General features: G+C 51.2%; 1 protein-coding gene across 2 annotated transcripts in view; it reads left to right on the top strand.

Moving 5' to 3' along the window:
- Cmip (c-Maf inducing protein) overlaps positions 1-22,742 on the top strand; it is a 194,500-nt gene that overhangs the window by 145,984 nt on the left and 25,774 nt on the right. For both annotated transcript variants that reach the window (XM_005345735.3, XM_005345736.2), the window contains 5 exons: positions 2,632-2,793; positions 6,855-6,896; positions 14,275-14,337; positions 18,285-18,365; positions 22,092-22,195. In XM_005345735.3, coding sequence (XP_005345792.1) covers positions 2,632-2,793; positions 6,855-6,896; positions 14,275-14,337; positions 18,285-18,365; positions 22,092-22,195 — 452 coding nt within the window. The remainder of the gene's footprint in view (positions 1-2,631; positions 2,794-6,854; positions 6,897-14,274; positions 14,338-18,284; positions 18,366-22,091; positions 22,196-22,742) is intronic.

Genomic DNA, 22,742 nt, shown 5'->3' on the forward strand with positions numbered 1-22,742 from the left:
GAGAGAGAGAGAGAGAGAGAGAGAGAGAGAGAGAGAGAGAGAGAGAAACTGCCTTACTGACTCTCACACTGAGGCTGGAGCGCACTGACTCAGCTGGAATTGGCTGGCCAGCAAGCCCTAAGTACCCTGCTGTCTTCACCTCCAGCGTTGAGATGATAGGCACATACCACCGTGCATGCTTGCTCTGCAAGCGTTTTACTGGACGAGCCATCTCACAGCAAACCCATGGTCTCTGGTTTCCAAATGAGTGCTTGGATTACAGACATGTGGCACCTCAGCCAACCCTGCTTTGCGGAGTTTATATGAGGGTTGGCCATTACTGTGCTGGCCACATATATTAATGACAGCTCTTTCTGAGCTGTAGGACTTTTTTTCCCCCTCCTCTTTGCGCTTTTCAGTATGGTTTCAATTTTTTTAAATGAGTGAACATCATTTCTACAGAAATCATTAAGTAATTCCTCTTTGAAACATAATAGCTTGCAGCTGGCCAACAAAAGAATTAGGGGAGCTTCCACTGTGCGCAAGTTGAGTCTGTGGGATGACCTGAGGATGGATTGTCTTGATGATTCTCATTGTGTGGTGAAAACTTTCAAAAACTAATTTATTGGTCTTTTGACAAGGACATGGTTTTCTAGTACACATTGAGAGCCCAGAGCTCAGGGGACGATCGGTCAACAGCATCGAGGAAAGAGCTAGTGACAGGTCCGGAGGAGCCTGGTGTAGACCTGGCTGTAACATCGTGTTATTAAAATAATGGAGTTAGGGACACACTCGTGGCCACCCTCTTCACCAGCACAAGCGATTTACTTGTCACTGGGGTGCCCGGTACCAGCAGAGCTTGCCACGCCTCCTCCATCCTCCGAATGTGGAAGCCCGTGGGCTTTCCTGCTTCTCTTCCACCCCCTGTGCTGTGCACAATGCTGCTTTCACTTCTGAAGCCCAGTGTAGCCTCCGAGGAGAGCCGTGGAGAACCGAGGGCTCCAGCACAGAGCCGTGGGGTCAAGGAGGTGGGAGAAGAGGGAGAGGTGAGGCAGGTTGGTGGATGAGAGGACTAGAGCGAGGAAAGAAAGGACGAAGGGGGGAGGGGCATTAAAAAAAAAACACCACAGAGAGATGGGCGTGGTGGCACACACCTGTAAACCCAATACCCGGAAGGCGGAGGCAGGAAGATGAGCAGTTTAAGGTTAACCTGGACCAAATAGCGAGTTTCAGGCCACCCTGAGTTGCTTGATGTCCTTCCTCAGCAGAACAAAAAACACCCCATAGATATAAGTTTCTGTATGTGATGCAGGTGGCAGGCAGCAGGGAATCAGCCAGCAAGTAGGCAGCCCTACGAAAGCACCGAGTATGTGAGAAAGGATGGAGGATACCGTTTGTGCTCCTGCGGGTTGTACGTGTTTGAGAGAGACAAGAATCGAGTTTCATTTGTGTTGGATGTTTTGTCTGGAGTGGGTGCACATGTGCGTAACTGCATAAAGGAAATGAACTATGTAGTCCAAAGATGGATGTGGGTCCCACTGAGTCTGGGAGGCAGCTCTCTAACACCTCCCATAACCTTATTTATGAACGTGGGACCTAGGGTCCTTCAGGTGAAATAACAGCTAAAAGGAGCCATTGTCTTCCTGTTCCCATCCCCATCCTGTTGTATTTGGGATGTGCCTCCCCATCTTCCATTTCAGCCCAGGTCCTAAAGTCATTTTGTAATTCTTAATTCAGAAACAGCAGAGGAAGACACCAAGAGCCTTCAGATTGAGCTTCAGTCATAAGTAAGGGACCTTCCCCTCCTCTTTTCCCCTTTCCTCATTCAGTCTTGGGCTCAGAGGTTGTGGCATGTCACCCCATCTGGCTGCTGGCACGGGGTGCTGTGACTCTGAGATTACACTTTCCCCACGGAGCAGGGAGTTTAGCACTAAGTGATGAAGCTCGTTCTGTTGAGAGTCCCAGCAAGCAAGGCGGCGCAGGGCCAGGCAGGCAGCCACGGGGAGGGGAGCACTTGACTTGGACCTCCGCCCTTCAAGGCCTCTGTTTCCATGATGTCAGAGAGGCGGAACTAACGGGGCCTCAAATCCAGGAGGCAGCAGCCCCTGCCCTGCATTTGGGTTTGGAGGCTGTGCCGCTGATGGAGGTGAGCCTACCTCTGTCTTCCTCGCCTGGCTTCCTTGGGCCATCCTGGACTCATTCTCCACCTGGCTGAAGCTCAATTCTGGCCTTTATCCTGACCATCCTATTCTTTGTCTGAATGCCACTTGCCAAAAGATCTCATAGGATCTGCTCATAGAAAGCTTTCTGTGGGCCGGGAACACTCCCACCCGTACTGTGCTTGGCGACTTGGGGACTGAGTTTGGCAGAAGACACGACCTAAAAGAGCAATCTCCTAATTCTTTTTCATGTGTCATCGGGAGCAGGGTGGGAAATTGCTGTCCTGGCATTCGGAGCCTGCCTGTCTGCAGACGCACCCTTGACCTTGGACGGAGCCTGTTGCTTTCTTCATGCATCCATTTCCTTTTGGGGAAGAGCTCAATCCAGGTTGACAGCTTCCCAGGACCTTTTCACCCCAGCCAGGGAGGTTGTTTGATCATCTTGAGTCTTTTGCTAAATCGGTGATGTATTCCCATCTCTCTCTCCACCCAGAAAAAGATATATAAATACAAGAAAGTCCTGAGTAACCCGAGCCGCTGGGAGGTTGTCTTGAAGGAGATACGGACACTGGTGGACATGGCCCTCACGTCCCCTCTGCAGGACGATTCCATCAACCAGGCCCCACTGGAAATCGTCTCAAAACTGCTCTCTGAGGTAAGGTGTCTCCCCCCTCCCCCCAGTTTGACGTGGTTCTCTCCCCTTTAAGTTGCCTATCTTTACTTCCATTTCGTTCCCAGCCCCATCTGAGTGATCAGGAGAGATCTACCCATGGTGTGCCATCTCCCTGTGGTTACTAAGGAAGTCTTGAGGGCATCGAGAGTGAGCCTTGCTGGCTCCTGTTGCCTCCGGCTTGTCTGGAGGTATAGGGTGACTGTTGCCTTTGCTAAGTCCTAGGTCAGACCCAAGATTTGAGTGGTGGTTCTGACAGCAGCCGCTGCAGCTACCATGGTCAGATGCCAACTTTGGTCCTCTAAGGCCCTAGATCAGAGGTTCTCAACCTTCCTAACGCTGCGGCACTGTAATACAGTTTCTCTTGTTGTGGTGGCCCTCAACACAATTATATTCATTGCTACTTCATAACTCCTTTGGTACTGTTATGAATTGGAATGCAAATATCTGTGAAAGGGTCGTTTGCTCCCCTAAAGGGGTCACCCGCAGGTTGAGAGCCACTGCCTGGATGAACCCCTCCATCCTGCTCTGTCCAGCTGAGGCAGCATCTCATTCTGGTTTCATTCAGCCCTTCTTAGCGTTCTGTCCCATTCACCCCCAGATATCCACAGATAGGCATTGTTTGCCTCGCTCGAGGTTTTAAAACCAGACTGTGTGCGTGTCAGGGGGTGGCAGGAAATTGCCATACATGTACAAAATTGTCAAACAATAAAACAAGGCCAAAAAGTAAAAAAGAATCGGACTTCAGCACAATGGCCATTTCCAGGTTCTCTTTAAAGACGGAAAATCTGGCTACATTGGGCAGCTACCGCTACTCAGCATCCTGTTCTGGGCTGGCTAGCGCCACCCACCATGCCAGACAGCCCTCTGCTAGAGCTTGTGCCAAATGCCAGGCACGAATATGGACAGGGGAGAGTAGTACCAAGACCCTGGCCTCCCAGCCCACATTCATCGGGGGCTGCAGCAGTCGTGGAGAGGCATCCTTAGTCAGCCCCAAATGAGTTGGACGAGTATTCCCAGACCCCACTGCAACCCACTGGGATCTGTGCCCTGCCCTCAGCGCTGTTTCCTGCATTCTACAATAGCCACACTGCTCCTGTGGATGCGCCTGCCTGACCCCTGGGGAAGCAAGGGTTGCTGACTCCCTGTTTAAAATAGCCACCACCTGAGTGATGTCCCCATCCCCCTCTCTCTCTCTGGAGAGTGTCATCCCTCGTGTCCCAGTTCACTCCTGTGCATGCTCCCTTCAAACTTCTGAATGCTCATTCCATCGGCGTTTCTCGGCTGTCCTAGGCTGGCCACCACCTTGTAGCCCAGGAACTCAGGTCCTCTTTGATACAGAATGTTGGAGGTCCCTCCCCTGGCGGGGTAAGATTAGAAAGTGGTGGCAGTGGCAGACGGACAAGTGGGGTGGGATACACGAGTGGGAGAGAGCTTTGTTCCAAGGAGGGCCACGTGCTGGTGTGAACTGGTGTGAATCACAGTCACGGTTCCAAATCTCGGGGCCTCCTGCCTGCCCAGTGTCCAGCCTGCTAACCCAGTGTGAGGGAAAGAGGCTCCGGCAGATGGATCTCCAGTTGTGTGTTTGCAGTTGATCTGACAGGAGCGGCGTAAGGAAGGTGGATTTGGGCTCGCCGTTTGAAAGTGCAGTTTGCCTTGGTGGGGAAGGCAGGGCAGCAGGAGCTGGAGACAGCTGGACATACCACATCCACAGCACAGGAGGGAGGGAGGGAAGGAGAGAAGAAGGGAGGGAGGGAGAGAGAGAGAGAGAGAGAGAGAGAGAGAGAGAGAGAGAGAAAACGTTGGTACTCAGCTCACTTTCTCTTTCCATTCAGTCCAGGACCCCAGCCCAGAGATGGTGCTGCCCATGTAGGGTGGGTTTTCCTACCTCAGTTAACCCAAATTAAAAACTCTCTCACAGACATGGCCAGATTCCTGTTTCCATGGCTATTCTAAATCTTAACAAGTTGTCGTTGGGCAGTAGCTCACCGAGCTACACAGCTGACACTAGGGACCACCTCTAGGTCCACCCAGTAACCAGGCTTGCATCCCGTGTAGGAACTGGGTGAGGTGCGGACACACCACCTCACCCTTGGGAGTTAGAGGCCAAAGATCCAGAGTTTAGTTTCATCCTTTAGTGATATAGTGAGTTCCAGGCCAGTCTGGGCTATGTGAGATCCTGCCTCAGAAACAAACAAACAAACAAACAAATAAATAAATGCAAATAAACAAATGATGCCTGGAGTGGTGGCTCAGTGGTTAAGACTCCTTGCTGCCCTTGCAGAGGACCCAAGCTCAGTTCCCAGCCACTAACTACATGGAAACTTACAACTGTGCATATACATACACGCAGTTAAAACACTGATACACATAAAATAAATTTATCTTTTTTAAAAAAAGCAATCTGCCAGGCGATGTGACGCACGCCTTTAATCCCAGCACTCGGGAGGCAGAGGCAGGTGGATCTCTGTGAGTTCGAGGCCAGCCTGGTCTACAGAGCGAGTTCCAGAACTGACCCCATAGCTACTGGAAAAGCATCTCCTGGGAGTTGTCCTCTGACCCGCACTTTACTTGGTGCTGTGACATGCGTGCACACCCACCCACGAAATAAAAGTGAAACAGACTTCGTGGACCAAGCAGAAAGCTCATTGCCTCCGTCAGGGAAGAGCAGAGCTGGCTTTCATCTACTCGTGTTTTTTAACCGTCCACTAGACACAGGCCTCCCAGAAAGATTAAAGTATCACAGTCAGAGAAACACCCCTCTGCTTGTCCCAGACACTGAAGATGGTGGCCCTTGTCTCCGCCTCCTGTACCCCAGATTGCTGGGCAGAGGCAGATGTCCGGCTTGGTACCTTTCCTTTGACCTCAGCTGGTCCTGGTCTCCTGGATGCCCCTACTCCCATCGGCTGTTGTAACGGTAGGGGCAAGGGCCCTGCGTCATGCCAACCCTAAGCTCCAAATGTGGCTGTTGAGAAATGCAAGTGGACACTGGTGACAGCCCGTGCCTTCCAGGAGAGACACGGTAGACGTAAAAGAGAACACAGCAGGTGCTTTGAGTTTTCCCAGGGTTCCTGCCATTTCTTCACATACGCGCAGGAAGCCAACAACATAGGCAGTTTAACGGATTCCAGATCCAGAACAGGGAAAACCACGGCAGCAACATAAACCAAAACAGGGTTATTAACCTAGTTTTGTTTTAGACGTACGTTGCTCAAATGTGTGTTTAGCTGGAACATCTTGGGGGCGCTCGTGGCTTAGGAGCCTACTCTGAGAACCGCTGGAATACTCTATTATTGATCTAAAATAAACGGTTTACCCAGCGCCTAGTGGAGACTCGCAGGTCTTTTTTTTTTCTTCCTTATGGGTTATGAACCCTCCCTCTGATGCTAAGCAGTGTTCTAAGTCTAAATCCATCCTCAGATCACAGCCCCATGAGGTGCAGGTATCAGGACCCCCAGAGACCTGAGTCATCCCAGGCCTCAGAGCTGTGAGACGTGGGCAGGGAAGCTCAGTTTACCTTTATCTACTATGGTTTCCTTTTTGTAGCTCTGATAAAAACACCTTGACCGGAAGTGACTTAGGGAACGGAAGGCTATACTTCAGTTTACAGGTTGCAGTCAGTCATTGAGGGAAGTCAGGGCGGGAACTCAAAGAACTTGAAGAGGGGACCGCAGAGGAACTCTGCTGCTGGCTGGCTCGCTTGGGCTTGTGCTCAGAGAGCTTTCTTATACAGCCTAGGACCATCTGGGAAGGGCGTGGTGCTGCCCACAGTGGGCTGTGCCCTGCTACATCAATCAGCTATCAAATCGAGACAGTCCCCTGCAAACGGTCAATCTGGGCTGTGTTCAGTGGACAGTTTAAGCTAGCTGGGATGTTCTCATTGTTCTGCCCTGTCCCAGAGTTAGCCTGCTGTGTTGAGTGAAGAAGCGATTGGGGGTGGGGGCTGAGGACAGCTGAAGACCGAAGACATTTTGCCGTGCTGTAGATCTCTGCGGTTCAATGCCTGGTTTTGTTGATTGTGCTTCCCTTCTTTCTCTGTCCTTTAGAACACAAACCTGACCACTCAGGAGCATGAGAACATCATTGTGGTAAGTTGCCAACCTCCCTCCCATTCCCTCATCCCGCTAAAGCCCCGGTCTGGTGCCCAGGCCGAGATTGTCCCTAAACCGCTAGGCTGTGCCACGGCCCTGGCCATTGAGATCACTTAGCTGCTTTCGCCCCGTCCTGCCTCAGTGTAGAGCTCAGAGCTGACTGGAGATGGTTGTGATGGCCAGCCAGCCTTTGGGGTTCACTGCAAGCGGGTCTCTGTCACCCTTTGATTCCCAAGTCTCCAGGGAGGTGTGGCTTTCCCTTAGAGACATCACCCTGTCACTCACTGGACAGGTAAACCCTCTCTTGTGCCGGTTATGTCCCCTAATTAATCCGTGACTGAAAACCCCTCTAGTACACACATAAGGTCATCTTTCTCAGAATTCAACAGTGTTCTAAGCGCCTTTGGGTAAAAATATTTTCCTGGGCCGTTCTAAGCTCTGAGACACTGTAATGACAAGAGAGAAGAGGGATTGCATCTGTGTCCTGTTCTGTTACCCGCATCCTTAAGTGGTAGGGACAACCCTGCTGTCACAGATTCACCTGCTGTAGGATGACAGATGTTATCGCTGCAAAGCAGAGGTAGATAGCGTGGGTGGATAGTGGAGTGACAGAATCCTGGGGGGGGGGGGGAGCCAGCAAGTTTCCCAGGGTAGTGACATCTGAGCTGGGCTTTGAAGCATCAATAGGAGTTTGTTAGATGTGGAAAGGCATCCTGGGAAGAGCAAACAATGTATTCAATGGTGCAGAGGTTAAAGCAACATGGTGTCCTGTGGGAACTTCGGCATTGCTAGAACATAAAGCCTGAGGGAGCAGGAAGCTGGGGAACAGAACTAGAATTGGAAGCCAAGCGGGACACTGTTCTAGAGATCAGAGGGTGAGCCTGTGAAGAGGGGCTGCAGTTTGGGGGTAATATGCCAGCCCCCGGTGCCCTTTGAGCTTCTCCAGCAGAGCCAGGCCCTGTGTCCCATCTGGAGGCAAGCTTGCTTGCCTTTCACATCTCAGTGGGGTCAATGGCACTTCTTTACCTGGTCTAGCACCTGGCTCATAACTGGTGCACCCGCCACAGCTCCCGTTGACTGCTCTTGACAGCGCCGTCTCCTGGTGTCCTGTCAGTGAACCAGCTGGTGTGGCAGGCCTTCACTGCCTGTGGGAATGAGCGTGCCAGACCCCAGCTCTGCCCCCACCAGAGGCCAGCCCTGCCATGGGCGACCTGCGTTGTGGATTCCAGGGCCCCAGCAGCTCAGTTATGATAAAAACATGCCCGAGCCAAGGGCGGAGGCGGTTCTGGGTGACAGAGGAGCCCAGGGGAGGGGCAGCTGGTCTGCTTGACCAGTCGGGGTGCTTCCAGAACCAGGTTGTCTTGAAGGGTGGGAGTGTCACCCCAGGGAAAGGCGGCAAGAGAAAGGACCTGTGTGCACAAATACAGCGGTACAGCCAGCTGGGTCAGTGGCAGTCTGAGTGAGTGCCACAGAGGAAGTTGTGTCCCCAGGTCCTGTTGGACACCATGACCAGGAGGGAGCATGAAAGTCCCCCCCTCATAGAAGATTTCAGGAGAAGCTTATTCTGAGGAACCTAGCTGAAATGGCCACATTAAGCCCTCCATATCCCTTCCCCTCCCCCGTCTCCAGACTATAGTGTGTTGTGCGTGCGCACACACACACACACACACACACACACACACACACACACACCCCTCTTCACTGCCACAGCTACCATCTTTAGGGCTTAGCATCCTTACCACGTCTCCTGGAGCCTCCCTCCAGCCAGAGTTCTGTCCTCATAGTTAACCTCTTGACAGTCAGTCCCCTGTAACAGCGCTTGGTCATTCTCTGTGTACCTACTTTTCCAGCAAAATTTGAGTTAGCTCTTTTCATTTCACCAGCCAGATCCCCAGGCTGTAAAAGCCATCAGTGGCTACCACTGGCTGTCAGTAGAGACATACAAGCAGGCACACACATCCTGCCCTGGCCCACTGTCCGTGATGGTGAAGAAAGCAGACTTAATGTTAACATGGGTTCGAACTCAGAGAATCTAGACCTGGCTGTGATCATTACTTAAAGAACTTTAAAACTTTTTTATTTTATGTGTGTGGTGGTTTTGCCTCTGTGTACTTATGTGTGTGGGTGTTTTACCTGCCTGTATGTCTGTGTACCATATGCCGGCCGTGGCAATGGAAGTCAGAAGAGACCTTTGGATCTTATTTTGAATCTTATCATATTGTTCTTGGGAACTGAACCCGGTCCTCTGCAAGAGCAACCATCTCTTCAACCTGCATGAAAAAAATTTTAGTGCTATTAAAACAGTTATCCTTGGACTAGATCCTAGTGGTTCTCAACCTTCGGGTCACGACCTTTGACCAACCCTTTCCCAGGGGTTGCATATCAAATATTGCATTATGATTCGTGAAAAAAATGAAATTTATGCCCTGGCAATGTCGAAGCATGCATGGGCAGCCCATATATGGCGGTTCTGTTGAACTTATCCATATTGGGTTTCATGATCTAAATTGATAAGGATGACTTGACCAGGTCCCTTCCTCAAGAGGGCACCAGATCTCATTACAGATGGTTGTGAGCCACCGTATGATTGCTGGGATTTGAACTCAGAACCTTTGGAAGAGCAGACAGTATTCTTAACTGCTGAGCCATCTTTCATAACAGTAGCAAAATTACAGTTATGAAGTAGCAACGAGATAATTTTATGGCTGGGGGGTGGTCCCCACAACATGAGGTGCTGTATTAACGGGTCGCAGTGTCAGGAAGGTTGAGAACCACTGGGCTAGAGCGACAGCTCAGTGGTTGAAAGCACTCATTACTTTTTCAGAGGACCCAGTTTCGTTTCCCAGCACCCATGGTGGCTCACAGCCCTCCGTAGCTCCGGGCACTCACGTGTTGCACATTCATACACACCTAGGATGCTAAGCTCGCATGTGCAAAGTCCCAGGTTCAATTCCCAGCACCACCAAAAATCAGAAAGGGGGAAAATGTTCAAGACAGGAAAAAATAGTCACTCTCAGGATTTGTGGGTGATTTGAGGACCCCTTGAGGATGTCAGACTCTACAAGTGTCTGAGCCTCTAATGGGAGATGGGATGGCGTTGACGCATAGCCTCTGCACAGCCTCCTGTGCGTGTTGCCTCATCTCGCAGTTTACACCATCTGGTACCGTGTTCCCAGGTGCTAGCTGCCCCATGGTACTACCTCATGAACAGAAGTCTCTACTTTCTGTCCAGACACAGTTTTTTTCCCCTCTAACTAATTTGTGCCGTGGTTGTTGAATGCACAGGTGAGGAGCCCATAGACAGAGGACTGACTTAACCTTGATATTGCTAGTATTTTGCTGTACCTTCTTCATCGTTGTTATTGTTGTGAAGTAGGTTTTGAGCTAAGCCTGGTGGCACAGGTGTATTTTCCTAGCTACTAAGGAGACTAAGGCAGAGGGATCGCAAGTTCAAAACCTGCTTGGGCTACATGATGAGTTCGAGACCAGTCTGTCCAACTTAATGAGACTTCTCTGGAAAGAAAAAAAATCCAAAGGGGTGTGCAGCATTGGCTTGGGGGTAGAGTCCCAGCCTAGAGTGCCCCGGTCAGGGGTGGGGCATGTGGTGAAGCACTTATCTCCCACTGCCATCTTCAGAGGCTGTTTACCCACGGTAACGGCTTCAGGCATGGGTCTGGTTCTTCTTGAGAGCAGTGTGACAAGGGACGTGTTCCACATCTGTCACCCCACCTGTCAGTGTGGCCCCGAGATCCTTTCAGGCCTTTCTTGTAAATTTCATGCTCAAATGCCTCTCCCTCTGTATAATGACATCCGCAGAGGGAAATCCCTCATTTTGAAGGTACCCTGGGCATTGTCAGAGTGTGACAAATCCTTCACTCTCAAGAGGCCTTTGGGACAGAAATATCTCATAGTGTACCAGGTACTCCTTAGGCCCAATGCATTCTCATGAAACCTGCTTCATAAAGATGCCTCTCGCAGGCACGTCCAACCTTTTGACATCATGACACAGTGTTGTCATCTGCAAAATTCATGCACAGAAACCTTGTGTTGAGTTTCCAAAATAATTACCAAAATACCTCAGTGTTTTAAATTTAATTACTATGTGTGTGTACATGGTGGGGGGGGCATGTGTGCCGTGAAGTATGTGTGGAGATCAGCAGGCAACTCTGTGGAGCCAGTTCACTCGTCCTTTCTGTGTGGGTTCCTGGGACCAAACTCAGGCCATGAAGCTTGCACAGCAATCCCTTAACCCTCCAAGCGTCTCACCAGCAGCTCTCGTCATGTTTTTAAGTTCAGGATTTTGTGGACTGCATTCATGGCGATCCAAGGGCTACAAGCTGGACATGCTTGTTATTTTTATTTCGCTGCTGTCCTTTCCAGCCCAGTGACCTCAGTGCCCAGACTCCATAAGATGCCAGTTTGGTGCCTTTCTCACTGGCAGCTCAGGATTTTCTGAGCCATCATACCTAACATGCCAAGCAAAGGATCTGGCTTCTAGAAAGAGTCCACAAAAACGAGAGCTTGCTTATTGATTATATCAATATATTTAAATAAACTCATCACTTTATGCTCTGCCAAGACCCGGCAAACCCCTATGACCCACTGTCTCTTTACCTGTACCTGTGGGTGTAAGGATCAGGTGAGGGCGTGGCTTAAACGTGGCCCTTGACAACTGTTGTCATTGCTAAACAAGCTCCCTAACCCCACACTGTAATTCACTTCCATTAGGAAAACCTGGCACTAAGGGACTAGAATGACCCAATCCAAGGGGACCACACCCTGTCCTGCACTGGTGCCCAAGTAGAATATGGGCAGTGCCTCATGGGCAGAGAAGGGGCCTCCCATCCTGTTGTTGCTGCCGTGACCTGAAGCCTTCCTTTGTTTAACGAACAGGGCCATGCTCGGTCATCTGGCCCTGGGGTGGAGAGTGGGACATGTCTGCTTCCAGGAGACAGAAAAAAGGCAGCAGATAACGGAGGCAGTGTCCAGGCTGATCAGGTCACAGGACGCCTACCGCTGTCTTCCATATCACGCTGTCCCCTCATTGCCCAGTGTCTCCTTCAATGTAGTCATTGTCCCTATACTCTGGTCTGTTCCATGGTGATGTGAAGAGTGGAGCTGTAATACCTAGAGCAAACAGTGACCCACGCGTGAGGTCACCAGAGTGGGCTCTGAGTCCTGGCTCTGCTGCTTGCCACCCTGGGCCTGTGCCTTCGCCTCTCCTAACTCAATCCTCCGTTCTCAGTGAATCGGTACTCGTCACACAGAGGCTGGCGTGTGGGGCACTGAAGACCCATTGCAAACACTGTCATTCTGTCATCTGCATGGGGTGGGATGGTGAGACGTGTCACTAGCCCTGCACTGGGCCGGGAACCCCTGATCTGAGTCCTCTGGGACTGCCCAGCAGCAGAAATGGAGCCAGAATGACAAGATGATAGTCTTTTTTTTATTCCTTCCAAAAATCGTTGGTATTGTGTCAGTTGAAATGGGAGGTGTCACCTGCGGCTGGTGGCCACCATGCTGGATAGTCGAGGAGTAGATAAGAGAGGGGAGGTCTGAGCATGGCTCTGCCTATTGGTCTGAGTGGTGGCAGCTTCATCTCAGAGGACTGTCCACCTGAGTGCCTGGTTGCCAGCAATCCCAGTCTCTTGATCTCTCCTCCCTCCTCCCTGGTGCCTGGCATTGAACCCAGGGCCTCACACAGACTAGGTAAGCACCCCGCCACCGAGTAACATCTAGGCACTTTTTTGTTGTGACTTCTTTTAGCATAAGGTCTTGATGTCTCTGTCCTTGAACTCTGTAGCGCAGTCCCCCTGCCTCAGCCTCCCAGGCAGCTGGAATGACTCCTGGACCTGGCTTACCTACATTATGCAGTCTTTTCCATGGCTCGCCTAGAACCAGCCAGGCCCTCGTGACACCGCAAGTCCCAAAGAGACTTGCTAAGCAGTTCCTCAGCATGGGAGTGGGGTGGGGAGGGGGGCACCCGTCCTTGATGTGAACTGAGATGTGCTTAGATACAGTGTGTGTTGTCATATTCAACAAGGTGAGGCCACAGGTTCTGCTGGGCTTGCCATAATACACCAGACTGGCACCCCACAAAGCACATTCAGCCTGATGGCTGAGGAACCCCGCTCTCTGATAACTGCAGAGACTTTTTGGACTGTACTTGAGACAAAGCCACTGGTTCCAGTGGATCCCCTCCCCCATAGGAACATAGAAGGTGCCCGGATCCCTTGTTTATTTTTTTAATGATTTATTTTTATTTCGTGTACATTGGTTTGCTGGTATGAAGGTGTTGGATCTGGAGTTACAAACAGTTGTGAGCTACCACGTGGGTGCCGGGAATTGAACTTGGGTCCTCTGGGAGAGCAGCCAGTGTTCTTAACCACTGAGCATCTCTCCAGCCCCCCAAATTCTGTGTTTAAAATGACATCGTGTTCTTTTGGCCATTTGTACTTCTTCTGTTGAGAATTCTCTGTTCAGTTCAGTGCCCCATTTTTTAATTGGGTTACTTAGCATTTTAAAGTCTAGTTTCCTGAGTTCTCTATATATTTTGGAGATCAGACCTTTGTCTGTTGCGGGGTTGGTAAAGATCTTCTCCCAGTCAGTAGGTTGCCTTTTTGTCTTAGTGACAGTGTCCTTTGCTTTACAGAAGCTTCTCAGTTTTAGTAGGTCCCATTTATTCAATGTTGCCCTTAATGTCTGTGTTGCTGGGGTTACACATAGGAAGCGATCTCCTGTGCCCATCTGTTGTAGGGTACTTCCCACTTTCTCTTCTATCAGGTTCAATGTGTTCTGACTGATATTGAGGTCTTTAATCCATTTGGACTTGAGTTTTGTGCATGGTGATAGATATGGGTCTGTTTTCATTCTTCTACAGGTTGACATCCAGTTATGCCAGCACCATCTGGTTTCTTCCATTGTATACTTTTAGCTACTTTATCGAAAATGAGGTGTTCATAGGTTTGTGGGTTAAAATTCGGGTCTTCTATACGATTCCATTGGTCGACTTCTCTGTTTTTATGCCAGTACCACACTGTTTTATCACTGTAGCTCTGAAATGACATCGTGTTCACCCAATAAGTTGTCCTGCTGATTAGTCAGGAGTTGTGGACTTTCAGGCAATATGGATACATGCCAGCTAGGCATAAAGCCCCTGAAGCTAGCTAGCACTGTGGGTCAAGGTTGGAGCCTTCCTGCACTCTGGAGTCTGGTCTGTACTTAGAAAAGGAGCTCTACCCAGCCCAGGGTAGAGGGGTGTTTTCATTTCATTGGAAGCAGCTCTGATCTGCAGGCCACGCCCCTTACTCCCACCTCACCCCCACCCCCACCTCCACCAGGTCCTGCAGACTGATGGCTGTTCATTTTCTTGTAGGCAATTGCGCCTCTGCTGGAAAACAACCACCCACCACCGGATCTCTGTGAATTCTTCTGCAAGGTACGGTGTCACCGCAGTGGGCCGCTAAAGGCCACCGTCACCACGGTGTGCAAACCAGAGTGGGTCTGAATGCACAGCCTAGTCAGGGGCCCAGGCGCAAGCAGGAGGCTTTGTGGGTACCCGTCTGGGGGGCTGCTGTCTTCTGACAGACAGGCTAAGGAAGAACCCAGCATCTGGCTTTTCTGTGGACTATTCCTGGCTGTCTTGGGAGGCAGCTTGCAGCCAGTCTTCTGGATTCCTGACGTCAGAGCTGGCTTATTCTTAGCTGAGGCTCCTCTGAGCACTGGCTGGCCCAGGGTAGGGGCCTGACTGCAGGGCTTTCCCTGGACAAGGGAAACTGGCAACATGTGCCAGGTCAGCTTGGAGGAGCCACAGAGCAGGGCAACATGCCCAGGGACCTGATGCCAACCTCACAGCAGTTTGTATGTAACATAGCCAGCCACACCAGGGGACAGGGCCTTTCCAGAACAACAGCGGAGCAGCCTGGGGGGCTGGGCTGACCCACAAACCTGTCTGTCCTTTGTTCTCTCTCTCTCTCTCTCTCTCTCTCTCTCTCTCTCTCTCTCTCTCTCTCTCTCTTTCTCTCCTCTGTGTGTGTCCTGTAATAACTTGATATCCTTAGAAAGACAGATGCTTATATCTTTCACCCCTCCAGCACTGCCAGGTCTTAGCTTACAGACAAACTCCCTTTGTCCCTACTGCATGGTTCCCTTAAGCACTATGTGGGACCCCTGCCCCCTCTACAGCCCCATGCTGCCCATTGAGAACATGTAGGCTATGCTTATCATGAAATAAGCATATAAAGCAGAAACAGGGTTCTTGACAGAAACCCTAGTTTTTCTGGCCCGTCGATGGCTGGCAGCAGAGTGCTGGGGGTGGGGAGCTTGGAAAATGGGGCAAGACTGTGTGTTCTCTTTGGCTCTGCTTCTCCTATAAGGAGACCCCTTTCCCAGTGACTCATGCATTGGCCAGCCCATGGCATCCAGAGGAAGTTCTTCAGAAGCCCCTTTTTCATGCAGTATAGGAAATGTGGGCCCTCGAGTCCATGCGAGCGAGCACCCATCAGCATGGCGAGGCCACACAGGAGAGAGGCTTCCCCCACCACCATCCAGAGTCAGCTCCTAGGCAGGTGGAGTAAGAGAGGCCGAGCCTTAGACTCCTGTAGGATCAGTGAGCTTCTTCCCAGCCTGCTGCTCAGTTTTATCCACACAAGCCCCAAATACGCCTCTCAAGCTTGTGGTTTTTCCTTGTTGTATGGTTACAAATGTTTATTCTAGAAAATTGACCTGTGTTCAAAGTCTTTTTTAAAATGTATTACTTATTCTATGTATTTGTGCATACCTGTACTGTGATGAGTGTGTTGGGGGGGTCACAGGATAACTTGTTGGAGTTGGTGCTTTCTTCCCACCTTGTAGATTTGGGGGATCAGACTCAGGTTGTCAGGCTTGGTGGCCTTACCTGCTGTGCTTCACCAGACCCCCAAAGTAAGTCTTTCCCTGGGGTCCCTGCTAGCAGGAAGTTGCCAGGCCTTGCCAGGCAGTCCTTGCTGAAACCTAACTGGAAGAGATGAGGATCTGCCCACTGCCTGGGGCATCAGGCTATCTTCCCGCTGGAGGCTGAGTCCAGAGAGAGGAGCTTTATAGCTTCAATGGCCTCCTCACCAGCCTCCAGGGCCTCTCTGAGGAGGCTCCAGACAGTCCTTGCTGCTGGACTTCCAGGCCCTGAACACAAAGGCCTGAGGAAATTTTGCTGTTCTCATTTCCCAGAAAAGCCCTGGGCTCTTTCTCCCAGGTCCACTGGTCTCACTAAGAGCTGCAGACAGAATTCCTCTGGGGCTATGGGGCTTGTATATACAATCAGGTCAGTGGGGTAAGGTCAGTGGGGCAAGCAAGCTTGTCTGCTCAGCTTCTTCAAGACAAGGCACCAGAGGACGGAGGGAGTAGCTTCCCTAGCACAGACGCACCAAGCCTCACGTTGATTCCTACTGCTGCATAAAACTGGGGTGATCGCTCACATCTGTAATTCCCGGCACTCGAGAGATGAAGACGGGAGAATCAGAGTGTAGGAGTCATCCGTGGCTACACAGTAAATTCCAGGCCAACCTGGACTATGTGAGATGCTGTCTTAAAAGCTAGTGTGAGGGACTCCATGATGGTGAGGAAGGAAGAGCCAAGCTTGGCCTGCGGACTCCTGCAAGATACTGACAGTCAGAGGCTGCCCAACATCCAGAGTGTTCTTCAGCTTCTCAGACAGCCCTGTTGGATCTTACATAAGGAATGCAATTCGAGGGAGAAAAGACCCATCTGAAATGGTGAACATTCGAGGTCAAACCAAAAGCAACAAAAGATCCTATCCCGTCTGGGTTTTTTTTTTTTTTCTTACTTAGTAAAAGAAAAGCAGGATGCCCTGTGGTTTTCACTCAGTCAAGTTAGAAACCTAAGTCCACCCACAGATGTGTATAGCGGCTTTAGTCAGTTTCCAGAACTCTGAAGTAACCGAGGTGTTCCTCCGTAAGTGAGTGGATAAATTGACTTGGGTCTGCCTATATGACGGGATCTGTGCATGTGTGTGCCTGAGTACATGCACATGTATGCACATGTATGTAGAAATCAGGACAGCCTCAGGTCCCTTTCCTCGGGCAGATTTTGTGTTTTGACAACAGGGTTTCTTCACTGAGGTGGGGCTTGCCAATTGGCTAGACTGGCTGATCAGCGAGCCCCTCTCTCTGTGTCTTTTCCTCTCTGGTGCTGGAATTACAAGCATTTTGATTTTCATTTTTATTTATGTGTAAATGTAGGTCACATGTTATATTTCTGTGGGTTCCCATGGAGGCCAGAAGGTGGCACCAGGTCCCTGGAGCTGGAGTTTACAGGTGGCTGGGAACTGCCCGGTGTGGGTGCTGGGAACCAAACTCGTATCTTTGCAGCTTTAGCCTTTTTGACTTAATTCCCTCATAACCATGGAACCGTCCCTCCTGCCTCGTGCCTGGGGTCTGGGGATGGCCCCCAGCACGGGCTTTACTGAGTCATTTCCCTGGGCCCCATCAGGGTACTCTTCCTCAGCATTACCAAGAAATGAGAAGCCAGGTGTGGTGGTGCATACCTGTAATCCCAGCGGTGGGAAGACTGAGGCAGGGGGATGGCCTGTCTCAAAAGAGGAAGCGGGCAAAGAGTCGAGCTGCAGCCAGCCAGAAGGGAGCACTAGCCTCATACCCCGGGAGTGTTAGCACTCGGGAACACCATGCTGCGCAGCATGCGTGTCTTTGTGATTTCAGCTATGAGTTAAGAATCTATAGTCCCCAAATCTGAAATCCATGATGCTCCAAAACCCAAAACTTCGAGCGCTGGCATGACGCCAGGACCAGGAAGCTGTCAAAATCAGCACACTGAAAACATTGCATAAAAACATTCAGGCTCTACATTTAAAAAAAAAAAAAAGAATCGACTACTCTTCCATCTCCTTGTTTCAGACAGGCCCTGTTCACCTCTGCGTACAGCTCTAGGAGGGGCAGGCTGCTAGGAAGGTTCGGAGTTCAGTGGTTGCAAAGGCTGGAGGAAGGGCAAGGTGCTAAGCAAACAGAGTTCAAGGCAGAACTTGTCATGGTGATGTGTATATTCTTGGCCTAGGGTCCAGACCCTTAGAGTATATGACCAGAGGCCACCCTGTGTTGACTGGGCCCTGGGACATGCCGTATAGGCTAATCACTTGCAACAAGTGTACTGTGAGCAGTTGGCAGATGGGGAAACCGTGACACGTCTCCATTTGGCGATTTTGCTGTGAGCCTCAGTCTGCTCTAAAGCATACGGTTTTCCTAAGTAAGCTGCGGCCACATTCAGCAAGGGAACCTACATCCTTGTTGGGCTTGGTGACTTCCCCTGGCCTCTGGGAGCAGCGGGCTGTGGGTGGGGCTCCCCCAGCCTGCACTGACTATGTCCCTCTCCCCCCAGCACTGCAGAGAGCGGCCCCGGTCCATGGTGGTTATCGAGGTGTTCACCCCGGTGGTTCAGAGGATCCTTAAACATAACATGGTGAGTGACTGGACAGCCTTGGGTGGGCAGGTGTGGCCGGTGCTTGTTTCAGGAGCTGCTGCTGTGTGTAGCCTGTTCTCCAGGGCTGTTGTTTTTCTTCACGAAAGCAGGCAGGAAAGTCTCTCCAGTAGGTGAGAATAGATGTTGTGGCTGGGGGCGTGGCTTCCATACAGCGTGGTCCCCACTGTTGGGGCATAGGTGGTACTCAGCTCTCCAGAATGTGGAGTGGGACTCTTCACTCTTGAAGGATGGGCAAGCGCAGTGACTTCCTTCTGGAGGGCAGGGTGGAGAGGGGTGAGAGCAGCTTCAGTGGGAAAAGCCTAGAAAATGTGGCCTTTGCATAAATATCAACATCACAGTGGTGACCGCTGGACCCTTACCCTGAGGATCTCTCCCCCTGTAGCCTGTCACCGCGGTCCAATCTTAGGAAACAAAATATCTGCCCAGGTCATTAAAATAAGGAAAGTTTGAGCTGTTGCCCAGGCCAGAGGAAGGACATAGGACAACTGTCCCGTGCCATCCCAGAACACACAGAGGGCCTTGAAAGGGCTGGAGATGCTGTTCAGCATGCATGAGGCCCTAGGGTCTGTCTCCAGCACCTCATAAACCAGGTGTGGTAATGTACCCCTCCAATCCTAGCCCTGGGGAGGCGAAGGCAGGCCAGTCAATTCAAGGTCATTCTCAACTACATGATGAACTTAAGGCCAGTGTGTTCTACATGAGGCCCTGTCTTTTACAAAGGTGGCACACACGTTAGGGGTAAGTGATGGAAATCGAAAGGGAGTATAGTTTAGTTCGTTTTTGAAAACATACAAGACGGAACTTAATTCTCCCCTTCGAGGACCCAGCAATCAACATCTGTGTGGCACTTTATGTAAGAATGACGGCTATTTTCTCAGTGCTACACGTAGGGCAACTGAGACTCAATGGCCAAAGCCTGCAACGCAGAAAAGGCCTAAGAATAACAAACATGTTCCTGGAGGTTTAATTTGCACCTTTTGGGAGCCAAACAACATGGTGTCATTAACTCAGTGACACAGCTCTCTGACATTATACACATAGAAGTCTGAGACCTGAAAGACTAGGCAGGGTCACAGGGTCTGTGTCACCGCGAGTGTGCATGATGTGGAAAGTGGACATGAGGTCAGTCGCCTCGAGTGGTCCTGAGCCAGCCATCGGCTGGCTGGATGTTTTTTAAAGGTTGCCTGGGTACATGGAAAGACTGAGAAAAGACAACCTGGAAAATCAGTCCGTGTGCCGCATGCTATCCTGTGCCCTCAGCAAACCCCTGGTGGTAGTGGGAGGTGTGTATAGTGAAACCCCTCCCCCAGTCAGGAGTGAAAGTGCTTGGCAGTTGCACTACCCCACCGGCTGTATTTGTGACAGACATCATTAATCCAGTGCGGCACAGCTGCAGCCTCAGGGAGCGTTTTGCTACTTAGTGCTTCGGGCAGTAGGAACAACCGGGAACCGTGTGGGTACCATGAATAGATCCTGCTACTCGTGGGCATAAGCAATTCTGCGTTTTCATTGGTAGTCAATAAACATCTCATAAGGGTTCTTTGGGGAAGCGGCCCTTAAAGGGAAAAGTCAACAGTCTGGCCCCCAAGGGCTCAGCCACGCACTGTTAGCCTTGTGCTTGGTTCATTTCATGGGCTTCCAGGAGTGACCGTGGGGTAATATTTTCAATACAAATAAGAAATACCTCCAGGGCAAATGCATAATTTACATTGTCTGCTGGCCTGGCTTTTAAATGATGTCTCCTCAACCCCCACAGGCATCAGGGACATTAACTATCTGGGCCACATTTGACTCTTGGAGGATCTTGGCCATACTCAGGTTGACAAGAAGGAAGCACAGAAAGGAACCAGGGGAAGAGCGGGAAATGTAAAGCCGCGGCTTAGAGTCTCATGACCACACATCCTTAACAGGGTTCAAGGAAGCAGTGTCTGCAGACTCATGCGCCCCTAGAGGGGGATGGGGTTAGAGATGGGTTCACCATCCTTCACCCCACAGGGCCCTTCAGAACAGCCCAGGTTGGCTTGACAGACTGAGGCCACACAGCTTTTCTGTCACCTCTTGTCAGAGAACAGAGAACTGTGGGCATCTCCCTAGACAGGAAGGCCAGATGACCTGCCTCAAAGTCCACCTGCTGGACTCCATTCCTAGCTCAGTGTCATATGTGTGCATGCCCATCGTCTGCACGCGTGCCTGTGCGTGAGTGTGTGTGCACGCCGCTTAGGCTCCTCCCTGTTCTTCCCCTGTGTAAACAAACGACCTTCGAGAGTACGCTGTAAGTAAAGCAACACCCGGACTCCTGTGCTGGGGATTGAACCCAGGGCTCTGCCACTGATCCGCAAGGTGATTTTTAAATAGGTCCCTGTTGAGCCGGGGAGGATGAGTTGGGTGACACCAACTGTCACCCTCTTGCTGGCCGAATGCATCATTTTTCCAGAGCTGGAGAAGAGTGTGTCCTTCCTCCCACTGACCAGACTATACACCTATGACAGGGCACTGTGGGCTGGTACCTGTCGATGTTTCACCATCCCACCCCTCACTGAGCATGGGAGCGAGCACAGATGGACAGTAAGACCTGAAAGGCCTTTTCTAAGAGTGCTTCCCTCTTCCTTCATCGCCCATTTCTCTAGACAAGTCCAGGACTCACCAAGCCCCTGCACCACTTTAGGTACTTGGCTTCTCCCTCCTGGTCGGGCTTGCTCTGCCCACACCTGCTGATGTCACTCTCATATTATGCCACTCGGCTAGAGCAGGAAGAATCCCTTTGTCCTTGGCCAGGGCCCATAATTAAGTCTCAAGTGCAGTCACCGATGGGCGCCTGTGGCTCTCGATGCGGCTGTCTCCCGGGTTAGGAGTGTTGGCTTTTTAAGTGCCCATCTTCCTCCTCGTTGCTGCTGCCTCCTTCCTGACCCACCTTCAGTGACACAGCCACACTGCCCTTCCCTCTCTGTGTTCTTACACACTGCCTGCCTTCCTGCACGCCCACGCCTAACACCCACATCTCTTTCCAGCTCCCAATCACCACTAGCATCCTTGTTTGTACATGGGTCTCACTGGCTGGTCTCAGACTCACAAACTTCCTGCCTCAGCCTCTCAAGAGCTAAGATCGCAGGTGCACGCCATCATTCCTGTCTCCCCCGTGCCTTTCAAGGTGGTTGTGGTCTTCACACACTCTTTGCTCTGGAGACCAGGGGTGTCTAAGGTCTACCAAACCAAAGGAAACCCCTGAGGGACTATGCCTCGTCCATCGCCACTCCAAAGCCAGCTTCCCCTCTCACTCCTCCACCTGGGAGAAAGTTAGTGTCTCATCTCTGCCTATAGCAGGATATGTGGAACTACACTTGCCCGGAACCAAGTTACCTACTCCCAACCCCAGGAGATGAGTAGCCCTCCTCACTGTAACTACACTGGAGTCTCTCTGGTGGCTGAGTGCCTCGGACACCAGCTCAGAGATGCAGGTGGCTACCTCCAAAGAACTTACAGTTTCCCAGGGTGACCAGGGACCAGGCAAGACATCTGCCACTCAAGGTCCGGTGGAGGACCTCTGCCTGCCCGGCAGAGCCATAGGGTAGGAACGTGCAGCCTGCACCAGGACCCCTACTGACGGGGGGGGGGGTCATTAGAGGTGTGAGTGCGGGTGTGTACTGTCTGCCTGCCCCAGCTCCTGCTAGCCAGGCCTCTGTAACTCTGCCTTTGTTGTCCCTGCAGGACTTCGGGAAGTGCCCAAGGCTGAGGCTCTTCACCCAGGAGTACATTCTCGCCCTGAATGAGCTCAATGCAGGCATGGAAGTGGTCAAGAAGTTCATTCAAAGGTGTGTCCCTCCTACCCGCCCACCCCCTCCTCTCCCTGACCCACACTACCTGGTTTGTGATACACAGGGACGATCAGTGTCTCACCTTATAGGAGGCGTACTCCACCGGGCTCTCCCAGTCCTGCATGGTCCCAGTTACGTGCTTGTTGCATGACACTGAGCCTGTCATTGTTCCTCTGTGATCCTGGAAGAGTGTTGTGCAAATCAATAACTCAGGAGGAAGCCCTTAGCCTCCTGGAGGGGATCTCCTGGATCATGTGCTTGTCTCTGAACCCCCATTCCTCTGGGGCTGTGGGTGTTTAACGTGGACCAGGGACAAGAACAGCGCTTGCTGCCTTCTAACCTTGACCTGTTTTCTGTGAGGTTTCCTTCTCAAATGTTCTCGTGAACTGAGGAGGGCTTGTCTCTTTCCACACAGCTCAGGGTATAGGGGTAGAGTCTAAGCAGCTGGCCAAGCCGCTCAGCTAGCTTCCAGCTCTGCCCGTTCTTAGCCAGGACTGTAGTCCTGAGGTCACCAGCCACATGACACAGGCTTGCCACCTGGCCT

Source organism: Microtus ochrogaster, chromosome 4 (genome assembly GCF_000317375.1).
Source record: "Microtus ochrogaster isolate Prairie Vole_2 chromosome 4, MicOch1.0, whole genome shotgun sequence".
Taxonomy (NCBI): Eukaryota; Metazoa; Chordata; class Mammalia; order Rodentia; family Cricetidae; genus Microtus; species Microtus ochrogaster.